Source organism: Paramisgurnus dabryanus, chromosome 4 (genome assembly GCF_030506205.2).
Source record: "Paramisgurnus dabryanus chromosome 4, PD_genome_1.1, whole genome shotgun sequence".
NCBI lineage: Eukaryota > Metazoa > Chordata > Actinopteri > Cypriniformes > Cobitidae > Paramisgurnus > Paramisgurnus dabryanus.
Window position 1 is genome coordinate 21,093,834 of NC_133340.1, and position 23,220 is coordinate 21,117,053.

The window sequence follows — 23,220 nt, forward strand, 5'->3', positions numbered from 1 at the left end:
GCGGCATAAGATCCTCCCACCTGCAGTCTCCGGGCTGCAGCGATATATACTTGGAGAGGCACAGAGAGTGCCTTCCAGGCAGCGCTGCCTTGAAGGCTTCGTTGAGGGCTTAAAACACCAACGAGCCAGGAGGTCACCTCCTGCTGAAAAACTGTGCTAATTAGCAAATCCAGGTGATTGGAACAAAATACTGGAGAGGACTTTTACTCCTGGCACATGGATTTTACACCTCTGTTAATATCTTTCAAATGTCTTTTTAGATTTAATTTCATACATATTTGTTATTTCTTTGTAAATTCATAGAAAACTGTTCAACAAGGTTTTTATTAGTTAGCATTCGTTAAAATCTAAAGTAATCAAAAAAACAACTTTATTATTGAAAGAACTTTGAGTTTTGTATTTACTTCTCAATAATAATAAAAAAACAAGTTTTGTAATAGTAAAAGAGAAATAGAAGTAAGATGTATATTAAAAGACTGACATTTGTTAAATAAATGTAAAATATATGAAGACAGCTTAAGACAATATAACGTGCATTACTAACATTTAAAGAGATTATAGTGTGCAATTGCATTTAAAAGCTTAAAGGAACAGTATGTAGGAAATTTATATCAATTAATTATAAAATGGCCCTGATATGTCACTAGACATTAAGAAATCATTTTCGTTTCAAATACTTATATCACTGACAACAGTGGTCTGGCCAGCACATTATCATTTAAAAAGTGGAGTTGCAGCCCTCAACTGATGTTTATGTTGTCATTTTGTGTATTGGCCACCAGTTGTGTGATTGCAGTACCAGTTTTGGCCACAATCCTACATACTGTTTCTTTAAACTTTGATTATGCTTCAGTGGCATTTTACTGTCCTTTTTAATAGTTAATAATTTAGAATGTGCTATTAATTAATTGGATATGGACAGACTGCTCATCAGTGTTTTCTGTGAGGCATTTTTGATGGATCTGGGTTTGACTCCAGGAGAGAGAACACCCATCCACTTTACATACTGCTGTCTGACCTGAATAAGAATCAAATGAGAAAAATGATGTTGTAAACAAAAGTATTTATGTTTATCCTCTTTACAATGTGTCTGCAGTCAAATTAACTTGATATGAAATATGATGCAGCATGAGTCTGTGATGGAGTGTTATAATTCACCTCATCATTGAGGACACAGTGTATGAGGAAGATGAAGGTTCCTTGCTGTGAGTTTAGGATCAGAAACAGAATCTCCATCATCTTATTTATATCCGTGAAGAAACCCAGAATCCAGGGACAACCAAGAATCACAGACTGGGCCAGAGTTTTAAGAACCATAATCCTGCAGAGAGAGAAAGAAAAATTATCCATGAGTGTCTTTACTGTCAATGTGCTTCTCTCTTTAAAACAAAATTTACTTGGTTTGTTTCATCCGTGAAACTTCAGCGTTGAGGTTTTTGAGAGTTGAGTTCAAACTAATGATGATACCGATGAAGAGAATCGTGTTTATCTGCAGAAAAAAACACAGTAAAGAAACAATCACTTTCTTTTGTAGTAGTAGAACGAGTTAAAGAAATCTAAAACATACTGCAAGAATGAAGCAAACAGGTCCCAGAAAACTCCAGATGAAGCCATTCTCCTGTTTAATCCAGCATCTGTTTACAGGAAAACAATCAGTGAAGTTTAAAAATACTATTTCAGATGTTCACAATTGAAATACACTAGTCAGCATTTGATGTTGATTAAAAATTTTCCTAAAAGTTGTCTCAAAACCAATACCCAATACCCGTTCTTGTCTTGTGACAAATTTGATTTTTACATGATGCATACATCTGCATGCTTATACATCAGAAACAATCCTCTTCAAACTTACTGTTCACTGCCATAACCTTCAGGAACCAGTCCAACAGACACGCCCACTATAACAAAAGCAATCACATATCCAATCACAATCAAGAATCCGTGGTTAAGCACTGCCCTCTGTGTGGAGCTGATCTGTGATATGTTCTTCACACAGATGAAGAGCAGCACAGCTTCAATGAACATCCACACAAAGCAGGAGAGAAAGAAGAAGTGAAGAGCTCCTGATATCACAGCACACAACTCCTGAAGAAAGAGTTAGTATGTTAGTATAGTTAGTTAGTATACTGTAATTAAAATGTTTTAAAAATCTCACCTTGTAAGGTTTTATGAGATTGATGAATTGTTGTGTGAGTAAGAACAGAAGATGAGCAGACAGCAGACTGATGCAGAGGTTGATTTGAGCTACATTGTTTACTCCAGGTTTCCATCGACAGAAAGCAAAAGTCAACAGAGCCAAACTAGTAAACACCAGACCCACGATCACAAACACTAAATTCAACAACTCCATCAGAGGATCATCCTGAGAAAATATGTCACATTGAACAGTCAAACTTAGTGACATTTCTCAGTACATATAATTTATCATATTTGCATCAATGGTAAATCAGCACATTTCTGCTTTCAGTAAATACTGAACGCCTCATGATCACAGCCACCAAATGTAACACTTCCACACTTTTAAGGCCAGCTCGCACTAATCCAATGCAAACAAAATCATTTATTTCAAAAGCTTGTTGTATTGGTCTGATTGGCCTTGAGATATAAGCCATTTATGATGCTGAGCTACAAAAAGTACTTTAACTATTATACTGTATCTATATAAAAGGCATTTAAAGGTTTCTTTCAATGCTATCTCATGGAAATTCGTACGTATTTTACATGGTGGTTAAATCAAATTAATTCGTACAAACACATTTGTACAGTTTTATAAGCTTTCCTTTTGCCCCTGTGCATTGGGGTCAGATTCAATTTGTATAACGCTGTGGTATTTCACAGCATGATGGACATACAGCTTCAAAGTTTAAGAACTCTGACCATTCTTGTGATTCAAGTGACTCTTGTAAAGGAGACCTATTATGCCCCTTTTTTACAAGAATTAATATACTGTAAGTCTCAGGCAACCTATCCTGAGGGGCACTTCACAACACTTGCGAGCATCACATGGTAAGTCCACCTATGTTACATTCTCTTGCCTTTGTTGGTCTTCTGCTGGTTTGCATGATGAGGGCGAATGTTGACAGATGAACACATGAACACACAGTGAAGCTGCTGTTGGTTTGTACAACAGAACAACCATCTACAATCCACTCACTGATGTTCCAGTAGACACAGGAAAGATTTCCTTCAGATTCAAATTTCTTTACAAAAACAAAAAATATTTTGACAATTAAGGAAAAAAGATATCACTATTAATCATTAATCAGCACGTACATTGGATAAAGGGGGACAATATGCAGTCTACAAACATAAAATTGAGGGCAACTTCAGTAATAGGGACCACCAACATGTATGGCAAGGCTATCAGCAGCCTAAATGACTACAGACCAAATGCTCTTCCTCCTACCCTGGTTCAACATCTTTTGCATACAGAGCCAACAAGTTAACTGATAATGCAATCAACACTGCACTGGAGCTCTACAAGGCTCTGTTCTTATAAACTCCCATATATTGCAAAATAAATAAATGCCCAGGTGCTGTGGTTTTTCAGGCAAATGAAAAAGAAATATATTTTAAAACTTCAATGGTAATTTTTTTTTGCATTAACAGGTCACCTGACATGTGTAAAAGTCAGATGATCATTCATAATGTGGTATGGTGTGTTTGATTGGTGGATAAGACAGAAGATGTGTGTTCGACCTCGTGTAGCTTCACAAGAACCGTCAAGCACATGACAACAAAATCCCAAGAATGATTTGTGAGTCAACTGCTCTGTATGCTTTCGAGTTGCTCTCGCTGTATTTTGATGTTATCTGCATGACGGACTTCTCACGAGAACACATCATTCCTTTTAAGTGGTATAATTGGGTCCCCAGTAACTTTGTTTCGGTAAACCATTCTTTGCAAGCACGTAAAAAATTTGGTAAATGAAATTTGGCACTGTTTATGATGTCATAATGAGATCTTATAATAATAATACCGTCCCTTAATCTGCACTTTCCAACCACGGCTCAGCCATTTAGTACAGAGAGAAGGAGAGAGAACAAATTATTGACAGCACAATTGAGTTTCAATTTTAACAAACCACCATTATGGTGATCAGTGTTTGCATTTCATCAGCTCATTTGCATTTTAAATGACACACTCAAAACAGCAAAGTTTTGCTCGCTCCTACAAAGTGGCAATTTAAACATCCTATGATAAATTATCTATACACAGCAAAATCCCCAGTGTTAAATTAACACTGCTCGGTGTTTATATAATCCACACCAAGATTGGTGTTAAAAAAACACTAAATCAGTGTTAAAGTTAATAAGATAATGAAGTGATTGAGTCATTAATAGTGAACACCTGCTGGTCATTCCGTGTCAAATCAACTCAATTTTGGAATTGTTCTTGTCTTAAAATTTTTATATTGTTAACTCTTTTTCTGGAGAAAGTAATACTAAAATGAGGAAGAAAGCCAAATTATTAAATGCAATAGATGAACTCACCAAATGAACACTATCATCATCTCTGTTTGAAAACTAAAATTACAACTTGCTTGCAGAGTTACATGGATGATAGGTTTAACTTCTAAAGAACTGCTGTAAATCTGGTTAATAAAGTAAGTCACCATTGCTCCGATTAGTGTTTCCTTTAGTTGGGTACTTGGGTCTTGAAGTTTAGTGTTAGTTTTCTTCTGCCGATTGTGGCAGTGTTTTTATAAAACACATCTGTTAAAGCAGCAGCAGAAGAAGATGAGAGAAATTAAGTGTGTAACTGTTACTATGTTAATAAGTATGAAAGTATAAGTATTGGGATTCAATAATATCATAAAAAAGTAATAACTGAATATAAGTGTTTAATTTATGTTCTGCCAACCACGTGAGGGTCCCATGAAATCCAACAGTGCTGTAAAAGTCCACATACCCTGAAGAGTTAAATATTGTTTACCCAAATCTAATCTGTGGTGCAAATCAGACACACTGAGACATCAACAATCAGCCTATAAAACACAATCATGGTGACAATCAACAACAAAACGTCATGCCGCAATGCATGCTGGGTACCAGGATTGTAGAAAACTCATTCATAAATCCCATCATGCATTGCAACCTGACAAAAATTTAGCAACTTTCTTACTATTAACTGTCACCATTATTGAGATTTGTATCAGAAATCATGAAGTCTCTCAAGCCAAAAACAAACAAAAAAACCACCAAAGCATTACGACAGTCTGATTTAATACAATGTCATTTGCATAGAGCTTTTTTATATGCCTGTTTCTTCACAATCCATTTGTGATCAAATGTTTCAATGATTTGTAGAGTAGATTATAATAAAAATAAACTGAGAAGATCTGGAAGGTATGCCCTCTACACGAAGCAATGAACAAGTGGTCTTACTAAAACATTGTTGTTATTGCTATGAGAGGAGAGTTAGATCAGTGAAGGTCATGGGACAAATGCCTAACTAAAGGAAACACTAATCACAGTAATGGTGACTTCAAATGAACTCATAACAAACACAAATGTGATACATTTTGTGATAAATGTCTATTTGACTTGTGAGACATCACGTCAGAAAGAAGATTTGTCTACTAAATCACGCATGTGGATGCTGGAATAGTTGAGCACTTGTATTTTGTTCTGACAGCTGTTTAGAAGTCAAACTTATCCATTTAGAAAATAACTCTGCAAGTTATCATGTTATTTTTCAAACAGAGATGCTAATAGAGAGGCAAACGTGAAAGATTGCAGCTTTTGGAGGCATACACCCAACAGTATTAATCTATTGCATTTAATAATTTGTCTTTCTTTATTATTTTAGTATTTTCCCCAGAAAACGAGTCATCAAAATAAAAATTTAGAGACAGGAAAATGTCCAAAATGTAATTGATTTGAATGACCAGCAGGTGTTCACCATTAATGTCTTAATCATCACTTCATTATCTCATTAACTTTAACACTGATTCAGAGTTATATTTTTAACACCAGTCTTTTTTAACACCGATCTTGGTGTGGATTATATAAACACCAAATAGTGTTGATTTAACACTGGTAGAGTTAATTTAACACTGGGGATTTTCCTGTGTATGTACTCTGGGGACCCCAAAGATTTATTTTACATCTTAAAAAAGTCTTATGAAATGCGTTTTTTAATGGAAACACCTTAATTTCAAAATAGTATTTTTTGGTCGACAATGGGAAAATAATGCTTAACTTTTGCACAACTCTATAATGGTAACACAGCAAATGAGAGTAACTCACTCCAATGTGTTTGAGGGTGAAGTTGACTGGTTTGGTTAGGGTTGTGTTGGGGGTTTTAGGAAGAGTAGCTGAGATGACAGTGGACATCATGGTTTTAACTGTGTCTTTCGATGTCTTGAAGAAATCTGGTTTCAGTAGGTCCTGCATTGTGTTGAAGCTCATGAAAGCTACAGAAGCCGATCCTGTTTTACAGAAACACATCAAATGTTTATGAGTCATGTTATGTTTTCTCTTCTTACTTTTTCAAATATACATGGTGTGTTACATTGATGTTAAAAAGATCTGCAGAGTTATAAAGCTCAACGTTCACTGAAAGGGGAAATATTATTTTTATTTCATGATGCCTCTTATTTTATTACTCATGCCCCCCATGTCATGCACAAAAACGGAGCAAGAACTAGTTGAGCTGCTTTATAGAAGACAATTGAATGAGCAGCTGATTTCACAGTGTGATGACGAAGAGAAGCTGTTTATTTCACACTTATTCTAAAACCACTTTCTTATCTCTTTAACAATACAACAATACATTATTAATTTTACACTTGTCTGTTATATAATATACTCCTATTTACAACACACTGGCAACTGACTTACAACCAACAGCCTGAATGTGTGTGTGTGTGTGTGTGTGTGTGTGTGTGTGTGTGTGTGTGTGTGTGTGTGTGTGTGTGTGTGTGTGTGTGTGTGTGTAGGGGAGAGCGGGGTAAGTTGTAACACAAGTAAGTTGTCAAACTGTTTATAACTCCATCACTAGAGGCACTATCTCAAAAATCAAATAGCCACTTTGTGTGACGACGACTGCTATAGTCAACTTTGTGGTCAATATCACTCTGATCTGACGATACCACATTTAATTTTTTTTTTTGCTTAAAAAGTAAAAAAAATGCTTGTTATATTTGATGCAATGCAACTTTGGTAGGTATGAAAATAAAAAAAAATATTATTTAGCACAAAATAGAGGAAACAATAGCGTGTCTTTTGATACTTTAGCTGCACAGCAACATCCCTGGTGTTAAATTAACACCGGCTCAGTGTTTATATGGGTACCACCAGCAGGGTGTTAAAAGTGACACCGAAGCAGTGTTAGAGTTTATTAAGATACTTAAGCAATCATTTGAGTGATTATTTGATTATTGAAGACACCTGGTGATAATGAGCAGAACTACAACTACAACTTCCTTAGTTGCCTTAGATAAAATCAACTGAAAAGACATCTCTCTTATTTCAATCCAGACTGACTTTTGTCTACTTTGAAATTGTTTGGTCACCGTTATGGTGATCAGTGGTTCCTTTAGTTGGGTGGTTTGACTCTTGTTTCTACCTTTGAGGCTTTTGCAACAGTGTTTATTGAATTCGTTATTTGTTGCAATGTTTGCTAAATAAAAGTTTATGAAGTTTTATAACAGAGATTATATGATAAAGTAAATCATTTACACAATCAAAAAAAATTCAGTACTCATAGAAATTAAAATGTTGATCAACTATGTATTATTCTCTATTAGATTTAACTTACAGAGCTTGCTGGAAATAAATTTTTGCCTCACGAGCAGATATCATGAATCACCCCATTAATCGCAACAATGATGACATAAATTATATTGCAATGCATAATGGGAGTCATGAGTTTTATACTATACTTTTATATTATGTTTGTCACCATGGATGCGATTAATGGGGTGATTCATGATATCTGGTCGTGAGGCAAAAAAAGTATTTCCAGCAAGTATTTAACAGTAAAATTTGAGAAGCTTGATTTGCGGAAAGCTGTGTTAGTGAAATCCAACAGAAAATAATATATATTTGATGAACATCTAATTTTCTATGAATACTGAATTTATTGACTGTGCACACAATTTACTTAAATCTATAATCTCTGTTATAAAAACTACGTAAACTTTGTTTTAACAACCTTTGCAACAAATAATGTGTTCAATTAACACTATTGCAAAGACCTCAAAAGGTAAACAAGAGTCAAATTGCCCAACTAAAGGAACCACTGATCACCATAACGGTGACCAAACAATTTCAAAGTAGACAAAAGTCAGTCTGGTTTGTAATAAGAGATATGTCTTTTCAGTTGATTATATCTAAGGGAGTGGCTGGAAATTGTAGTTGTAGTTCTAATCATTATCACCAGGTGTCTTCAATAATCAAATAATCACTCAAATGATTGCTTAAGTATCTAATTAACTCTAACACTGCTTCGGTGTTACTTTTAAAGGGGTCATATTATAAGATTTTTTTAAGATGTAAGATAAATCTTAGGTGTCCCAAGAGTGTGAAGATGAGGATTTAACTCAAAATACCCCACAGATAATTAATTACAGCATGTTAACATTGCAAATTTGTAGGTCAAAGCAAAAGTGAGCCGTTTTTGGGTGTGACATTTAAAATGCAAATGAGCGGCTGAAGTGAAAACACTGATCACAATGATGGTGGTTTGGATAATTGAAACTCAATTGTGCTTTCAAGTCCTTCTTTCAGACTTGCCAACCTGTACGCATTTTGCGTAGCAGGTACTCATTTTGACCTCAAAGTACGGTGGTACGATTTGTCACTCTAAACTACGCAAAAACCTGATGACGCCCTTTGCCGCGCGAAGTCCTCAAAAGAAGCAACAGAAAAAAGAAAAATATGTCCAATCATAGCACTGGGCTCATCCACCACATAGAAAGTCGGGATGTTTGACACGTCGTATGGCCAATCAGTAACAAGAGTCTGCTATCGATGGAATCACAAAATCCAGCGTGATCTCCTTCCTCCACCCGCAGTTTCTGACCATCTTTTTCAACGGAGAGTCAAGACGTCTGACCCGCTAAGGTAAACTGGTCAGGGTGGATGTGCAAATAATGCATTAGCTTAATCCTTTGAAGTCGACGGTCGCGCGGGCTCCGTTTCATAACGTGCACTTGACCGCAAGATGCGCTAACATTACTTCTGATTTGTAAATGAGCATCATTTATAATTGAGCGCTTACGAAAAAGTACAATGATTTAACCATGGGGAGAGCATCCAGTTTTAGTCAAATAAAAACGGAAAGTTCACTCTCAGTGAAGGGAATCCACCGGACATCCGAGTGAAGCGGATTAAATGCGTTCTGAAATAACGCGCTCTTGATAATTGTCAATAAAATAAAACGTCATATACAAACCACATTAAATAAAGTTTTATAAATGGAGAATATCTCGTGTCTCGAGCGCCCACGTGATAGGTGCCTATACCGTACTGTACTGCACTGTAAACAAAGCTACAATAAATTACAGACAGACATACAGTTAACTGCACTACTGTCACAGTTATGGTTGAATTTAAAGCAGTGTTAACTCTAAAATACTGTCTTAAAGGGATAGTTAACTTAAAACATGTTATTCAGTCATAGTTTACATAACAGAACAGACCATCCAAACATTTATGAGTTTCTTTATTGTGTGGAACACAAGTTATTTTAAAGAGTGATGATAACCACAGTGTCTGGTCCCCACTCCATTGTATTTTTTGCTAGTCAGGGAAAAACAACAATTTGTTTTCTCAAATTTTTGTGTGTGTTTCACTCAAGAAAGAAATCATGAAGCTTAGACACAATATGAGGTTGAGTAAATGATAACAGAATTTCATTTGTGGGTTAACCATCTCCCACTATTTAACAGTAATATCACTTTTAACAGTGTTTGTGCAGACATGCTAAACTTTGGAGAATACAGTATTTAACATTAATAATGTTATTAATCACCATGTAAGGCAAATTTAGTTAAACATGATTTTATTCACATTTATAATTATTTTTAAAGCAGATTATGGCAGGATGGGGGAAAAAGTGAGTGCAATGTGCAGCATGTTACCTTGAAAGTTACCAAGAGGTGTGTGTGCGTGCATGTGCGCGTGCATGTGTTAAATTATATGTTAAAGCGTAACTAAACCCCTGGTCAGAGCCTGACTCCACCCACTGCAATATTTGAAAAATGCAGAAAAAGTGGGCAGATCCCAACGGAGATAGGGGGGACGAACTAAGTGTGTGGTGAGATCGTAACAAGGGCGTGGTGAGCTTGAACCTGCTTACGTCACGAGTCATTTCTTGGACCCAACATCCAATAGGAAAATTCAACTGCAGTAGCCACCGTTCAACCTCAAGAGGGCAGCACTCAGACGTTTTTACACCATATATTGTAGTATTGAAACACTTTATATCCAAATGTCAAAAAACTTACTAAAATCAATGAACAGCACTAATAAAGCATCATTCTTACAGATCATTAACTAAAAAAAGTTGGTTTGGGGTTTAGTTACTCTTTAAAAAGCCGTGTTCTGTCCTTTCGGCCGATGCTACTGTACTCAAATAAAATTTCCAAGGTTGGCAGGTCTGTTCTTTTCTCCCTCTTACTCTCTGAACTAAATGGCAGTGCTGTGGTTGAATAGTGCAGATAAAGGAGGCGGTATTATTATAATTCGCCTTGCTACCTACCTCACAAAACAGGCGAAATCTGAACGACCTAATTTTTCACATGCTTGCAGTAAATGGCTTACCTAAACAAAGTTACTGGGTTGATCTTTATCACATTTTCTAGGTTGATAGAAGCACTGGGGACCCAATTATAGCACTTAAACATGGGAAAAGTCAGATTTTCACCTTATGACCCCTTTAACACCGAGCTGGTGTTAAGTTAAACTTAATAAGACATTATAACAAAGTGCATTTTTAAAGAGTGCATTTAAGTGTTTAAAGGTATATTGAAATGAAAGTGTACTTTCCAGTGGCGGTTCTACACGGAGGCCAAGGGTGGCCCGTACCTCTGTAGACATGTCCCTGGCCACCCCGTTGCCAAAAGTATGAATTTATTTTGATTTTACACGCGAGCGCCAAAAGGGGAACGAATGCGACACAACGTTCTACACGGGCAAATTAAAGCGGCGCACCCAACCACTGTGTAGATGGCGTGATTTTTTTTCCCAAACCAGTTCAGATAGGAGTTTTACTTAAACATGAGCTCAGGGGCAGAAACAAATTTGATTGGTTCACAAAAATGACCAATGAAAGTCCTCAACCGGAGCCTTCAAGGCAGCTTCTGCAGTGAAGCAGTTCGAGCTCACCGTTGGTCAGGTGAGTAGCGCAGATGGTTAGATAGGAATGTGACTGTTTTGAATTCAGCTCGAAATGTTTCGAGCGTTTAAGTTACGTGTTACCACGTTTTCACGTGTCCGTGGCACGACTTTCTTTTTCGTGCCAGTTTCACGTAATGTTTACTCAATTGTTTTTCCTATTTTCTTACCATTGTCGTTTGGGATTGGGCTTAGAACAACTTTCTGTTGCGTAAAATGACATCCTAACCCAAACCCAACTCAAACCCCAACATCAAGTGAAAGCAGTTTAAATTTCTGACAAATAAATGTATAAACCACTGCCATTCTAACCCAAACCCAACTTCATCCTCGCGCGAAAACAGTTTAAAAATGAAAAAAAACCCACAAATCTAACCCCAATCCCAAACGACAATGGTTTGAAAAAAGGAAAAAAAATTGAGTAACCATTACGTGAAACTGGCACGAAAAAGAAAGTCGTGCCATGGACACGTGAAAACGTGCTAACACGTAACTTAAACGCTCGAAACATTTCGAGCTGAATTCCAAACCAGTCACATTCCTATCTAACCATCTGCGCTACTCACCTGACCAACGGTGAGCTCGAACTGCTTCACTGCAGAAGCTGCCTTGAAGGCTCCGGTTGAGGACTTTCATTGGTCATTTTTGTGAACCAATCAAATTTCTTTCTGCCCCTGAGCTCATGTTTAAGTAAAACTCCTATCTGAACTGGTTTGGGAAAAAAATCAAGCGTGTAGGCGCCTGCGGGTGCTGCTCGGCGAGCGTCTCAATTCGTTCAAGCTCCCGAGGTTGTGAATCTGTATGCAGGTTAAGGCACTGGTAAGGACTTTAGCTCACTTCACATTGGGACATTGTTCACTTATTCTCCTGTGACGTGGCTGCTTAAGCGCGTTGTGATCATTAACTCTTTCCCCGCCATTGACGAGATATCTCGTCAATTAAGAGAAAACGCTTCCCCGCCAATGACGAGATTTTCCGTCTTTCCGCAATACCGCTATTATCCACCATTATTCCGCAACTTTTTAAAACCGGAAGTATTGCCCTATGGCAAGCTGCTGCATGTCCGTGTCTGTTTTAAAGATCGCTCTGAATGGGATCTCTATGAAAAGTCCGTCACAAAAATGGAATTATTTCTGCTTTTTGCTCAAAATATGGTGTTTTTGCAAAAACCTACCCATATTCAAAAGCTGATTGCAAAAGAACCACTAAAGGTAGGATGAAACGGTTTTTTTTGTTTGAAAGCAGAGGGTCTGTTCTTTCATTTGGTATATTGTATGTTTATATATTTAAAGAAGAACATTTTCTGGAAGGCATTAAACTTTGGTGAAAATCATGAAAAACGCTGGCGCTGGCTGGCAACTTTTTTTAAAAACGCTGGCGGTGAAAGAGTTAACAGCTGTTACTCATCAACAACCGGCAAAACCAACATCTCGCTGACTTTTTTAAACAGTACATTGTGAAAAGCTCTGTAATTATGTTCTTACATATACATGCATAAAATTGGAGGAATATTATTAAATATTACATATAAAAATCTTTACAATTTAAAATAAAAATTATTTTAAAGGGGACATATTATGAAAATCTGACTTTTTCCATGTTTAACTGCTATAATTGTGTCCCCAGTGCTTCTATCAACCTAGAAAATGTTAAAAAGATCAACCCAATAACTTAGTTTTGGTAAACCATTTTCTGCAAGCATGTGAAAAATAGGTCATTGTAATTTGGCCCTTATTGTGATGTCACAATAAGGTAATACCGCCCACTTTATCTGCACTATCCAACCACAGCACAACCATTTAGTATGGAGAGAAAGAGAGAGATAAAATATTTCACAGCACAATTGAGCTTCAATTGCAACAAACCACCATCATTGTGATCAGTGGTTGCACTTCATCCGCTCATTTGCATTTTAAATGACACACCCAAAACGGCACACTTTTACTCAGACCTATTTTAGACTTAGTTTACATCTTAAAAAAAATCTCATAATATGTCCCCTTTAAATATTGAGTAGATTGTGGTCCCAACTGTCTAGCGATGTGTGTTTATATCAAAACTAAAACAAACGTTTGTCTCTATAAAAGTTTGCATTTCATAAAGTTTATTGTGTAGGCTCGCATGATTTTCGGTTGGAGGATTCAGAAAAGGTCACGAGATTTCCAGAAAGGGAACATAATAATAGAGTAAGAAGAAGAAAACTGAAATTATAACTTGCTTGCAGAGTTACATGGATGATAGGTTTAACTTCTAAAGAACTGCTGTAAATCTGGTTAATAAAGTAAGTCACCATTGTGCCGATTAGTGTTTCCTTTAGTTGGGTACTTGGGTCTTAAAGTTTAGTTTTAGTTTTTTTCTGCTCATTGTGGTAGTGTGTTTTTTAAAACACATCTGTTATAGCAGATAAAGATGAGAGAAATTAAGTCTTAAACTGTGTACATTTTAATTAATATGAAAACATAAGTGTTGTGATTCAATGATCTCATACAAAACAAAATATATTCAGTACACCCCATGAAATCCATTTAGCCTTAAGAGTTAATATTTTTCACCCAAATCTAATCTGTGGTGTTAGTCAGACACACTGAGACATCAACAATCAGCCTATTAGTGATGGAAATTTTCGTTCATTTAGGTGACTCGTTCATTTTCAGTTCGTTCACCAAAATGATTCGTTCAGACTCGTTCACTGATTCGTTCAGTGACCATTTCTTAATTTTACAAAAATACGCCAATAGGTGGCGAAGATGTGTGTCATTATGTGTTATAAGACAATGAATGACTTTTTGCAAAAACTCATTAGTTTTTAATAAAGCTCAAATTGTGAAATACTAAGCATAATTTTATCAAGTTACCGAATATATTAAGACACACGTACATTCATAGTACATCTAATCTGGATTTGTTGTAAATAAAGACTCCCGTGCATGCCTCCTCTGGTTCAGTCAGTCATCAGATCCTCGTTCACGAATCATATAATTTCGGTCATGTCCTTCAAGACTTCGTTCAGACGCAGATGACTGATTTAAGTTCGGTGAAAGGGTGGATTAAACTATATAGACATATAAAACTATATTAAACAGAAATACCAATTTTTTCAACAGTAATTACCTTGCTTATCATTTGTATTAAGGTAAATAGTCCGCCTAAACATGGTTACTATAACTTTATTAAAATAAAACCACATGATTCTTTCACAAGATTGTTTACGTTGCACTCGCTATCTATACGATCTCTCTCATTCATTAGGTTGTAACCTGTACCAGTCATTCAGTTTGTTTAAGAACGCGATCTCTCTATCTCTCTCTCGTTCGTTCAGACTCAAAACAGCAGCTCGGTCAGTGAAGGGCATATTCATTCAGTACGTTGAGCCAATCATATGCTCGGCCACAGCTTATACTCGATTGCCATTGGCTCGTAGTTTTGTCACTCTTTGAAGGCGGAAAGAAAGCCGCGCATCATTTGTCCGTGCTCCTCAAGAAGGGAGGGAAATTTCAGTGAACGAGAAATATGAGTCAATGGATGGCGTGAACGAGAACGATTCGTTCACATAAAAGATTCGTTCAAAAAGAACGATTCGTTCACGAACGTAACATCACTACAGCCTATAAAACACAACCATGGTGACAATCAACAACAAAGCTTCATGCCGCAATACATGCTGGGTACCAGGATTGTATAAAACTTATTCATAACTCCCATCATGCATTGTGACATGACAAAATTGTGCAAGTTTCTTACCATTTATTGTCACCATTGTTGAGATTTGTATCAGAAGTTATGATGTCTCTCTTAAAGGGACACTTCACTCATTTGCATTAAGCTTTGTATAGTTAGAACCCCAGTCATGCAACATTTCCTCAGTTGCCACTGAAACAGGAGAAACACAGATTTCAGTGTTGCACTTCCTTCTTTCAATGATGTTAAAAAAATATCATTTTGCATCATTGAAAGAAGGAAGTGCTTTATCTTTGTTGAGGGGGTGAGACTGCAAACACCCCTTTTATCGGTAAAATAGGCACCAAATTCTAAATGTATGTTACATTTTGACTACAAATATGACACACTTTCAATAAAAATTAATGTTTCTATGGGTGAAATGCTCCTTTAAGCAAAAAAAAAAAAAAAAAAAAAAAACTAAAGCATTACATCAGTCTTATTCAGAACAGTGTCATATTCATAGAAGATTTTTGTATTTGCATAATTGTCTTTATCATTTATTTATGATCAAATGTTTTAATTAATGGCAGAGTATAATATAAATAAATAACCTCAGATGCTATGAAAGGTTTTTTCTCTGCATTAGGCAACGGACAAGCAGTCTTAATAAAACAATGTTAAAATAGCTAAAAGAGAAAAAATAGCTTAACTGCCTAACTAAAGGAAACGTTAATCACAATAATGGTGACTTCAAATGAACCCATAACAAACACAAACTTAAAGGGGACATATTATGAGATTTTTTTAAAGATGTAAGTCTTAATCTAGGTCTGAGCAAAAGTGTGCCGTTTTGGGTGTGTCATTTAAAATGCAAATGAGCGGATGAAGTGCAACAACTGATCACAATGATGGTGGTTTGTTGTAATTGAAACTCAATTGTGCTGTGAATTGTTTTCTCTCTCTCTCTTTCTCTCTGTACTAAATAGCTGTGCTGTGGTTGGATAGTGCAGAAAAAGGGGGCGGTATTACCTTATTCTGACATCACAATAAGGGCCAAATTACAATGACCTATTTTTTAACATGCTTGCAGAAAATTGTTTACCAAAACAAAGTTACTGGGTTGATCTTTTTCACATTTTCTAGGTTGATAGAAGCACTGGGGACACAATTATAGCAGTTAAACATGGAAAAAGTCAGATTTTCATAATATGTCCCCTTTAAGATTTAATGTGATACATTCTCTGATTACATCACGTCAGAAAGAAGATTTGTCTACTAAATCACGTGTGTGGATGCTGGAATAGTTGAGCACTTGTATTGTTCTGATAACTGTTTAGAAGTTAAATTTATCATCCTGGTTTAGAAAATAACGCTTGCAAGTTATAATTTTAGTTTTTTAACAGAGATGATGATAGAGAGGCAAACATGAAAGTTTGCAGCTTTTGGAGTCATACACCCAACAATGTTCATTTAATACTGGGGATTTCGCTGTATTCATCTGTTGCATTTTGTCTTTCTTCATCGTTTTAGTATTACTTTATCCAGAAAAAAAATCCAGGAAAATTTAGTTAGTTTGACACCGAATGACCAGCAGGTGTTCACCATTAATGTCTTAATCATCACTTCATTATCTAATTAACTTAAACACTGCTTCAGTGTTATATTTTTAACACCAGTCTTTTTAAACACCCGTGTGGGAGTGGATTATATATACACCAAGCAGTGTTTATTTAACACCGGGGATTTTACTGTGTAGACTAAAATAAATGTAAGAGCTGTCCAAACTGAAAACAAATTGCACTGCCATATCTTAAAATGTTCTGTAAATCTATGGACAGTGTTCTGTAAATCCACAGAATGTTCAGTTTTTGAATAAAAGGAAATGTCTGTAACCATAACGGAGAAAGTACCGGTAATTTTCTGCTAGGACATTATCCGTTTTTTTACGGAGTGTCGCTCAAACTCAGAGATTAGAGGTTGAGGTGGAATTTTCAAATATACAGGACACTATTTTAAGGAAGTTTAATGTTCGTACACGCCGGCTTCAGCTTTTTTAAAGGTAAGTTAGCGTTGTTTTAATTTACGTAAGTTTAAATGTGAAGTGTGGCTATAGACCGTTAACAGCATTACGACGTGATTATGGTAAAGCGGCTTTTAGGACGCGGTGTGCGCTGCGCTATGAAACCCATTAATTTCAATGGCTTGCGCCGCGTGAGGGCGGTTTGTTGTTGCGTCGAGCAAACTGCAGCTTGCGCTCACGCCGCAGTCAAAGTTCAAAATAGTTTAACTTTTGCGCATAGTTTGTGATCTTCTGCACTTTATATGGGAAATGAGCTGACAGTTTGTATGAGTTGTATGAGTGTGTGCTTGCACTGTATTTGTTGTTTTAATTCCTTGTTTTTGCAAGTTATTGTTGCTAATTGCATGCTCCCCGTTGGAAGCCACGTGCCCCCTGTTAGTTATGGTCTGGCGCCGGCTCTGCTTTTACATACCATTGTTGTTTTTGGAAATTCCAATGAGATCAATATCCATTGCAGCATTTTTTGTATCAAGCTGAGGAATTTTACCCAAGGACGCATTCGGTCCAACCATGAAGACTTTCGCCTCTGATTTATAAAAGAAACAGCAATTTAACAAGAATATATTAAGTAATTTAGTTATGTTAGTATATAGTCTGAGTCATATCTGTGGCTCTCTTACCTACAGTTTCAAGAGTGAAACTGACATTGGCATAGGTGTCTGTTGGCGTCACCAACTTGGAGACAAGCTGCTCACCAGTATTTAATACAACATTTCCTTCTAATTTCTTCTGGTCAGTTGACGGTGTTTTGGAAACCTTTGGGACATTGAAGATCTTTTCCATAATATTGGTGACATTCTAATGTAGTAAGTGAAAAAGTAAATGGCAATAGTTCCAAAGAATCAATGTGTGATAAATGCATTTTGTTATGTTTATCTGATTGACTTACCATTAAAGGCAGAACCTTAATATTCTCTAATTGTTTTAAAACACTCTGTGCTAATGAAGTTCCCTGTAGATAAAAACATATAAGTATAATAAAGATTTTAATTGACTAGTTAAGATATCATCCTCACTATCAATGGTAATTGTGTCACTGACTGTGGGAACAGTATTGTTAGAATGTTAAAAGCATTATAAAATGTATCATTGATACATTTAAACAGAGTATGAAAATCAATTAGTACAATATACAGATACAGTATAAACAATTTAAGTTAATAAATATAAAGTGCATTATGTGTTGTATTTGCACCACTCTTTAGAATAAAATGGATAGAATTCAGTTGTTGACAAAATTAAAAATGGTCAACTTACCGTGCAATTTTCAAACTGTGCCATATTTAAGACTAAAAGTATTCATAAACACAATAAACAAATTAAATAACTTTTAAGTTACAGAGAATTGTATAAATTGATACAGACATTAAAACATTAGACAACACTTCATATTACCAACTGTGGTGGTTGATGTTGTGATGGTTGCACCAGTGGTGCTGATGCTTCTAACACCTGAAGGTTTGATGAATTGTAATGAATGAACAGAGATGCAAATATCAGATGTACAAATGAAAACATACATATACAAATAAAATGAACTGAAATCTGATTGGCTCTTTATTTCTCCAAAATGTATATTTTAAAACACTTTCATGCAATTCTATGAAATTTTTTAAACTGGCTCATACTTCAATCCAGTAAAATAAAACTATAATTGACACAACACTTTACATTACCCTGTTTTGTGAGTGCTGGTGTGACAGTTGTGTTGGTGAAGTTTACACTGTCAACATCTAAAAGGTTTTGATAAAAGGCAATTAATGAACTGCGATCAAAAATGTTACAAATACAGTACTTTGTCACTTGTGAAATATATCTGAACCAGTGCAAAACATCTGTGTTGATATACATTTGCATAAACGTTTAATTATGTTATTAGTTTTTAGTTTAAAAATGTTATTAGATGATGACGTTCACCATTTCCAGATAGCAAGCAACCATTGAAACAATGTTAAAATCATTGATTTGTCAATTTAATACAACTGAATCAATATTACGTTGGCAGCCTCCTTTAATATTGGAAAACAATTGAAATTTCAACAAACCATTATAGTGATCAGTGTTTGCTTTAGTTGGGCCATTGACTCTAGTGTTTAAATGGTAAGTTTTCTTTGGCTGTTGAAGCAGTGTTTTAAAATACATCTGCTATTGCAAAGAAAACTCTAATGTGATCAAGTAGGTTAATTGTTGTATATATATATATATATATATATATATATATATATATATATAGAGTTAATTATATATATATATATATATATATATATATATATATATATATATATATACATATATATATATATATATATATATATATATATATATATATATATATATATACATATATATATATATATATATATATATATATATATATATATACATATATATATATATATATATTAGGGCCGGGACTCGATTAAAAAAATTAATCTAATTAATTAGAGGCTTTGTAATTAATTAATCTAAATTAATCGCATTTTAATCGCATATAAATATTTGACCTGAGAACATTAAGAAGTAATTTTTTACATGGATTTTAGTATACACTCTTAGAAAGGATGTGTTAATTTTATACACATCATTGTGCTGTAAGCTTTTAACACATTATGTGTAATTTTAACACATTATGAGTCATTTTGTCTTGATTTTGTGTTCAAGTATAACACATGTTGTGTTAAAAGTAACACAAAATGTGTTGTTTCAATAATAACACAGAGATGGGTGGATTCCAGGACGACGCAGTTAGTGTGTTGTCCCAGAATCAACACTAATGTGTTGTTTTTAACACATTCGTTCTTAGAGTGTACCATGAATAATGACTGAATACATAAGCTTAAGCAACAAAATATTGTTTATTGAGCCCTATTCGGACAGGATTGGTTTTACAGGGGTAGATGGCGTAATGTAATTTTACCACAGGACGTCGGTAATATTAATGGTCAATTCGGACGGGATTAGAAATCTCTGTAAAACATTCAGAAGTGGGAGGGGTAACTCGTTGGCGCAGCGCGTCACCTCTCGTCTTCACGTGCACGTTACCTTGCTTCCAGATATCAGATGTGCAAACAACATGACACAGACAAGGAAAACGCGAAACACTGTGTTTAATTTCAGTTTGGGGAGAACGTCAGTTTCATAAACAGTTCCATGCCTCTGAGAAGTAAATTTGACTTTTTTTTTAAAGTTTGTGTCGTGTTTTATTCAGAAACTGACTTGTAACTGACTTGTTTCTCCGTCTAGAACGCAAGTAAACGCTTCTTTAAGCGCTTTTATATTTAAAAGAAACCCGCAAATTAAAAGGAAATGACGCGATTTACGTGTATATTTACAGCTGGTCTATTCGCACTGGATTTGTATTACCTGAGGTAATTTCTCCGGACCTTTTTACAGAAGGTAAAAGACGCCGTAATCTTTACTGACATTGTCCGTAATGATTACTGACATGGAGCATTCGGACTGGACTAAAATCACCGAGAAGCTCTGATAAAAACTTGCTTTACCCCACATCCCTATGTAAAACTAATCCCGTCCGAATAAGTCGTTGTGCCCGGAGTCGGGCTAATGTCCACGCTAGCTGCTGTATGTTTTGCATTGAGATGCTCGATGTGCTGCGGTGATATGTGAATTCCTTGTTGCATAGCTTACACACAACCATGCTTTTATCGACGCTTACATCCGTTCGTTTTTTATAAAAAAATTCCCATCCACGGGGCCAACCAAAGCGATCTCATCAGCCTCTTGGTTCATGTTCACTGTGGTTTGTTGTGAAGTCATGAACGCTAGTTGGTGCTCCAGTATAATCGGTCCGCCGAAACTCATGAGAAATGTTCCGCGGTGCAAAAATAAGTGCGATTAAAATGCGTTAAAAAATTTTAACGCGTTATTTTTGTGTAATTAATTAATCTTAATTAACGCGTTAAAGTCCCGGCCCTAATATATATATACATATATATACATATATATATATATATATATATATATATATATATATATATATATATATATATATATATATATATATATATATATATATATATATATATAGTATTGATAAAATACTGTTAATGATGTGTAAAATACTGTTAATGATGTGTAAAAATGTATAATATTACAGTACTACTGTAGTTAAAGGCAGTGTCAGGTCTGTTATTTTGTACCAGCAGCATATTTTGTTAACATATGTGACCCGTCACGGAAACCAGGGACACAAGTTGGCAGTGCGAGTTTCGAGAAAATGAGAATCAAAGGTTTTTTTTTCAAAATTTGTGATTTTCGTTTTATTGCAGAATCTGTTAGTTGAGATCACAAAGAAGCCTCTCCATCTTTGAGATAGCAGTTTATGTATATTTAAAAGCGTACATTTTGCGGTTGAAATAGGCTTGTTTTTCCGGAGATACTAGCGTGCAGCGGGGGGCGTCATTGTCTGTGTGTATTTTTACATACTGGATAAGCTTGTGTTTTCGCCTCCAACGCCAAAGGCTTGATTTTTTTTCCCAAACCAGTTCAGATAGGAGTTTTACTTAAACATGAGCTCAGGGGCAGAAAGACATTTGATTGGTTCACAAAAATGACCAATGAAAGTCCTCAACCGGAGCCTTCAAGGCAGCTTCTGCAGTGAAGCAGTTCGAGCTCACCGTTGGTCAGGTGAGTAGCGCAGATGGTTAGATAGGAATGTGACTGGCTTGGAATTCAGCTTGAAATGTTTCCAGCGTTTAAGTTACGTGTTACCACATTTTCACGTGTCCGTGGCACGACTTTCTTTTTCGTGCCAGTTTCACGTAATGGTTACTCAATTTTTTTTCCTTTTTTCAAACCATTGTCATTTGGGATTGGGGTTAGATATGTGGGTTTTTTTCATTTTTAAACTGTTTTCGCGCGAGGATGAAGTTGGGTTTGGGTTAGAATGGCAGTGCTTCATACATTTATTTGTCAGAAATTTAAACTGCTTTCACTTGATGTTGGGGTTTGAGTTGGGTTTGGGTTAGGATGTCATTTTACGTAACAGAAAGTTGTTCTAACCCCAATCCCAAACGACAATGGTAAGAAAAAAGGAAAAACAATTGAGTAAACATTACGTGAAACTGGCACGAAAAAGAAAGTCGTGCCACAGACACGTGAAAACGTGGTAACACGTAACTTAAACGCTCGAAACATTTCGAGCTGAATTCAAAACAGTCACATTCCTATCTAACCATCTGCGCTACTCACCTGACCAACGGTGAGCTCGAACTGCTTCACTGCAGAAGCTGCCTTGAAGGCTCCGGTTGAGGACTTTCATTGGTCATTTTTGTGAACCAATCAAATGTCTTTCTGCCCCTGAGCTCATGTTTAAGTAAAACTCCTATCTGAACTGGTTTGGGAAAAAAAATCACGCACCCCCAAAGGGAACAGCGTGACTACTGAATAAGGATAGTTCGCCCAAAACTAAAAATAATGTCATTAATGACTTACCCTTATGTCGTTCCAAACTCGAAAGACCTCCGTTTATCTTCGGAACACAGTTTAAGATGTTTTAACTTTAGATTTAGTCCGAGTGCTTTCTGTCTACTCCATTGTACGGTTTCCATGTCCAGAAAGGTAATAAAAACATCATCAAAAGTAGTCCATGTGACATCAGTGGGTCAGTAAGATTGTGTTGGAGCATCGAAAATACAGTTTGGTCCAAAAATAGCAAGAATTACGACTTTATTCAGCATTGTCTTCTCTTCCGGCTCGAGCGTGAAGTCACGTGACTGTAGTGACGCAGCTGCCCTGTTCCTCAGACATGTTTGCTTAGTTTTTTTTTTTTTTTACTTAAAGCGTGCGACTCCCCAGACTATAAATGAAGCTCGGGCGCACAAAACAAAAGAAAAATAAAAGAAGCTGGGGCGGAACAAACAACAGTCAGCCGCATCGTACGTCAGCCGCGTCACTGACTTTATGGGGCGCCACAGTCGGATGACGTCAAAGTACCGCGAGAGCTCTTCAAGAAATCTTACGGAGTAGTTTAATTTCAACTCGCTCTCACGGTACTTTGACGTCTTGCAGCGCAGTATGAAGTCAAACTCATAAGTTACACCGAGATCGTAGAATTCTTTATATCATTGGCTACATGTTTTGTCTATCAATATTTTCCATGAAGTCATTGGCTGA

At 35.9% G+C, this 23,220-nt stretch overlaps 1 protein-coding gene across 1 annotated transcript; it reads right to left on the reverse strand.

Annotated features, from left to right (window-relative positions):
- Positions 1-904: 904 nt before the first annotated feature.
- Positions 905-17,611, reverse strand: LOC141282097 (adhesion G protein-coupled receptor E3-like). Its single transcript, XM_073814585.1, has 9 exons — positions 17,498-17,611; positions 6,252-6,433; positions 3,036-3,200; positions 2,156-2,362; positions 1,853-2,085; positions 1,568-1,634; positions 1,398-1,489; positions 1,159-1,321; positions 905-1,018 (listed from the first exon to the last, which is right to left on the reverse strand). The coding sequence occupies exons 1-9, from the start codon at positions 17,595-17,597 to the stop codon at positions 905-907; spliced, it is 1,323 nt and encodes a 440-aa protein (XP_073670686.1). The 5' UTR covers positions 17,598-17,611.
- Positions 17,612-23,220: the final 5,609 nt, after the last annotated feature.

Bases quoted from the DNA above. Each gene is read 5' to 3' on its own strand.
- LOC141282097 (XM_073814585.1), bottom strand. From the start codon at position 17,597: ATGGTTGGACCGAATGCGTCCTTGGGTAAAATTCCTCAGCTTGATACA. The intron at 2,086-2,155 runs GTGAGATTTTTA...CTCTTTCTTCAG, and splicing joins ATCTCATAAAACCTTACAAG to GAGTTGTGTGCTGTGATATC. The intron at 1,490-1,567 runs GTATGTTTTAGA...TTTTTTCTGCAG, and splicing joins CTGTTTGCTTCATTCTTGCA to ATAAACACGATTCTCTTCAT.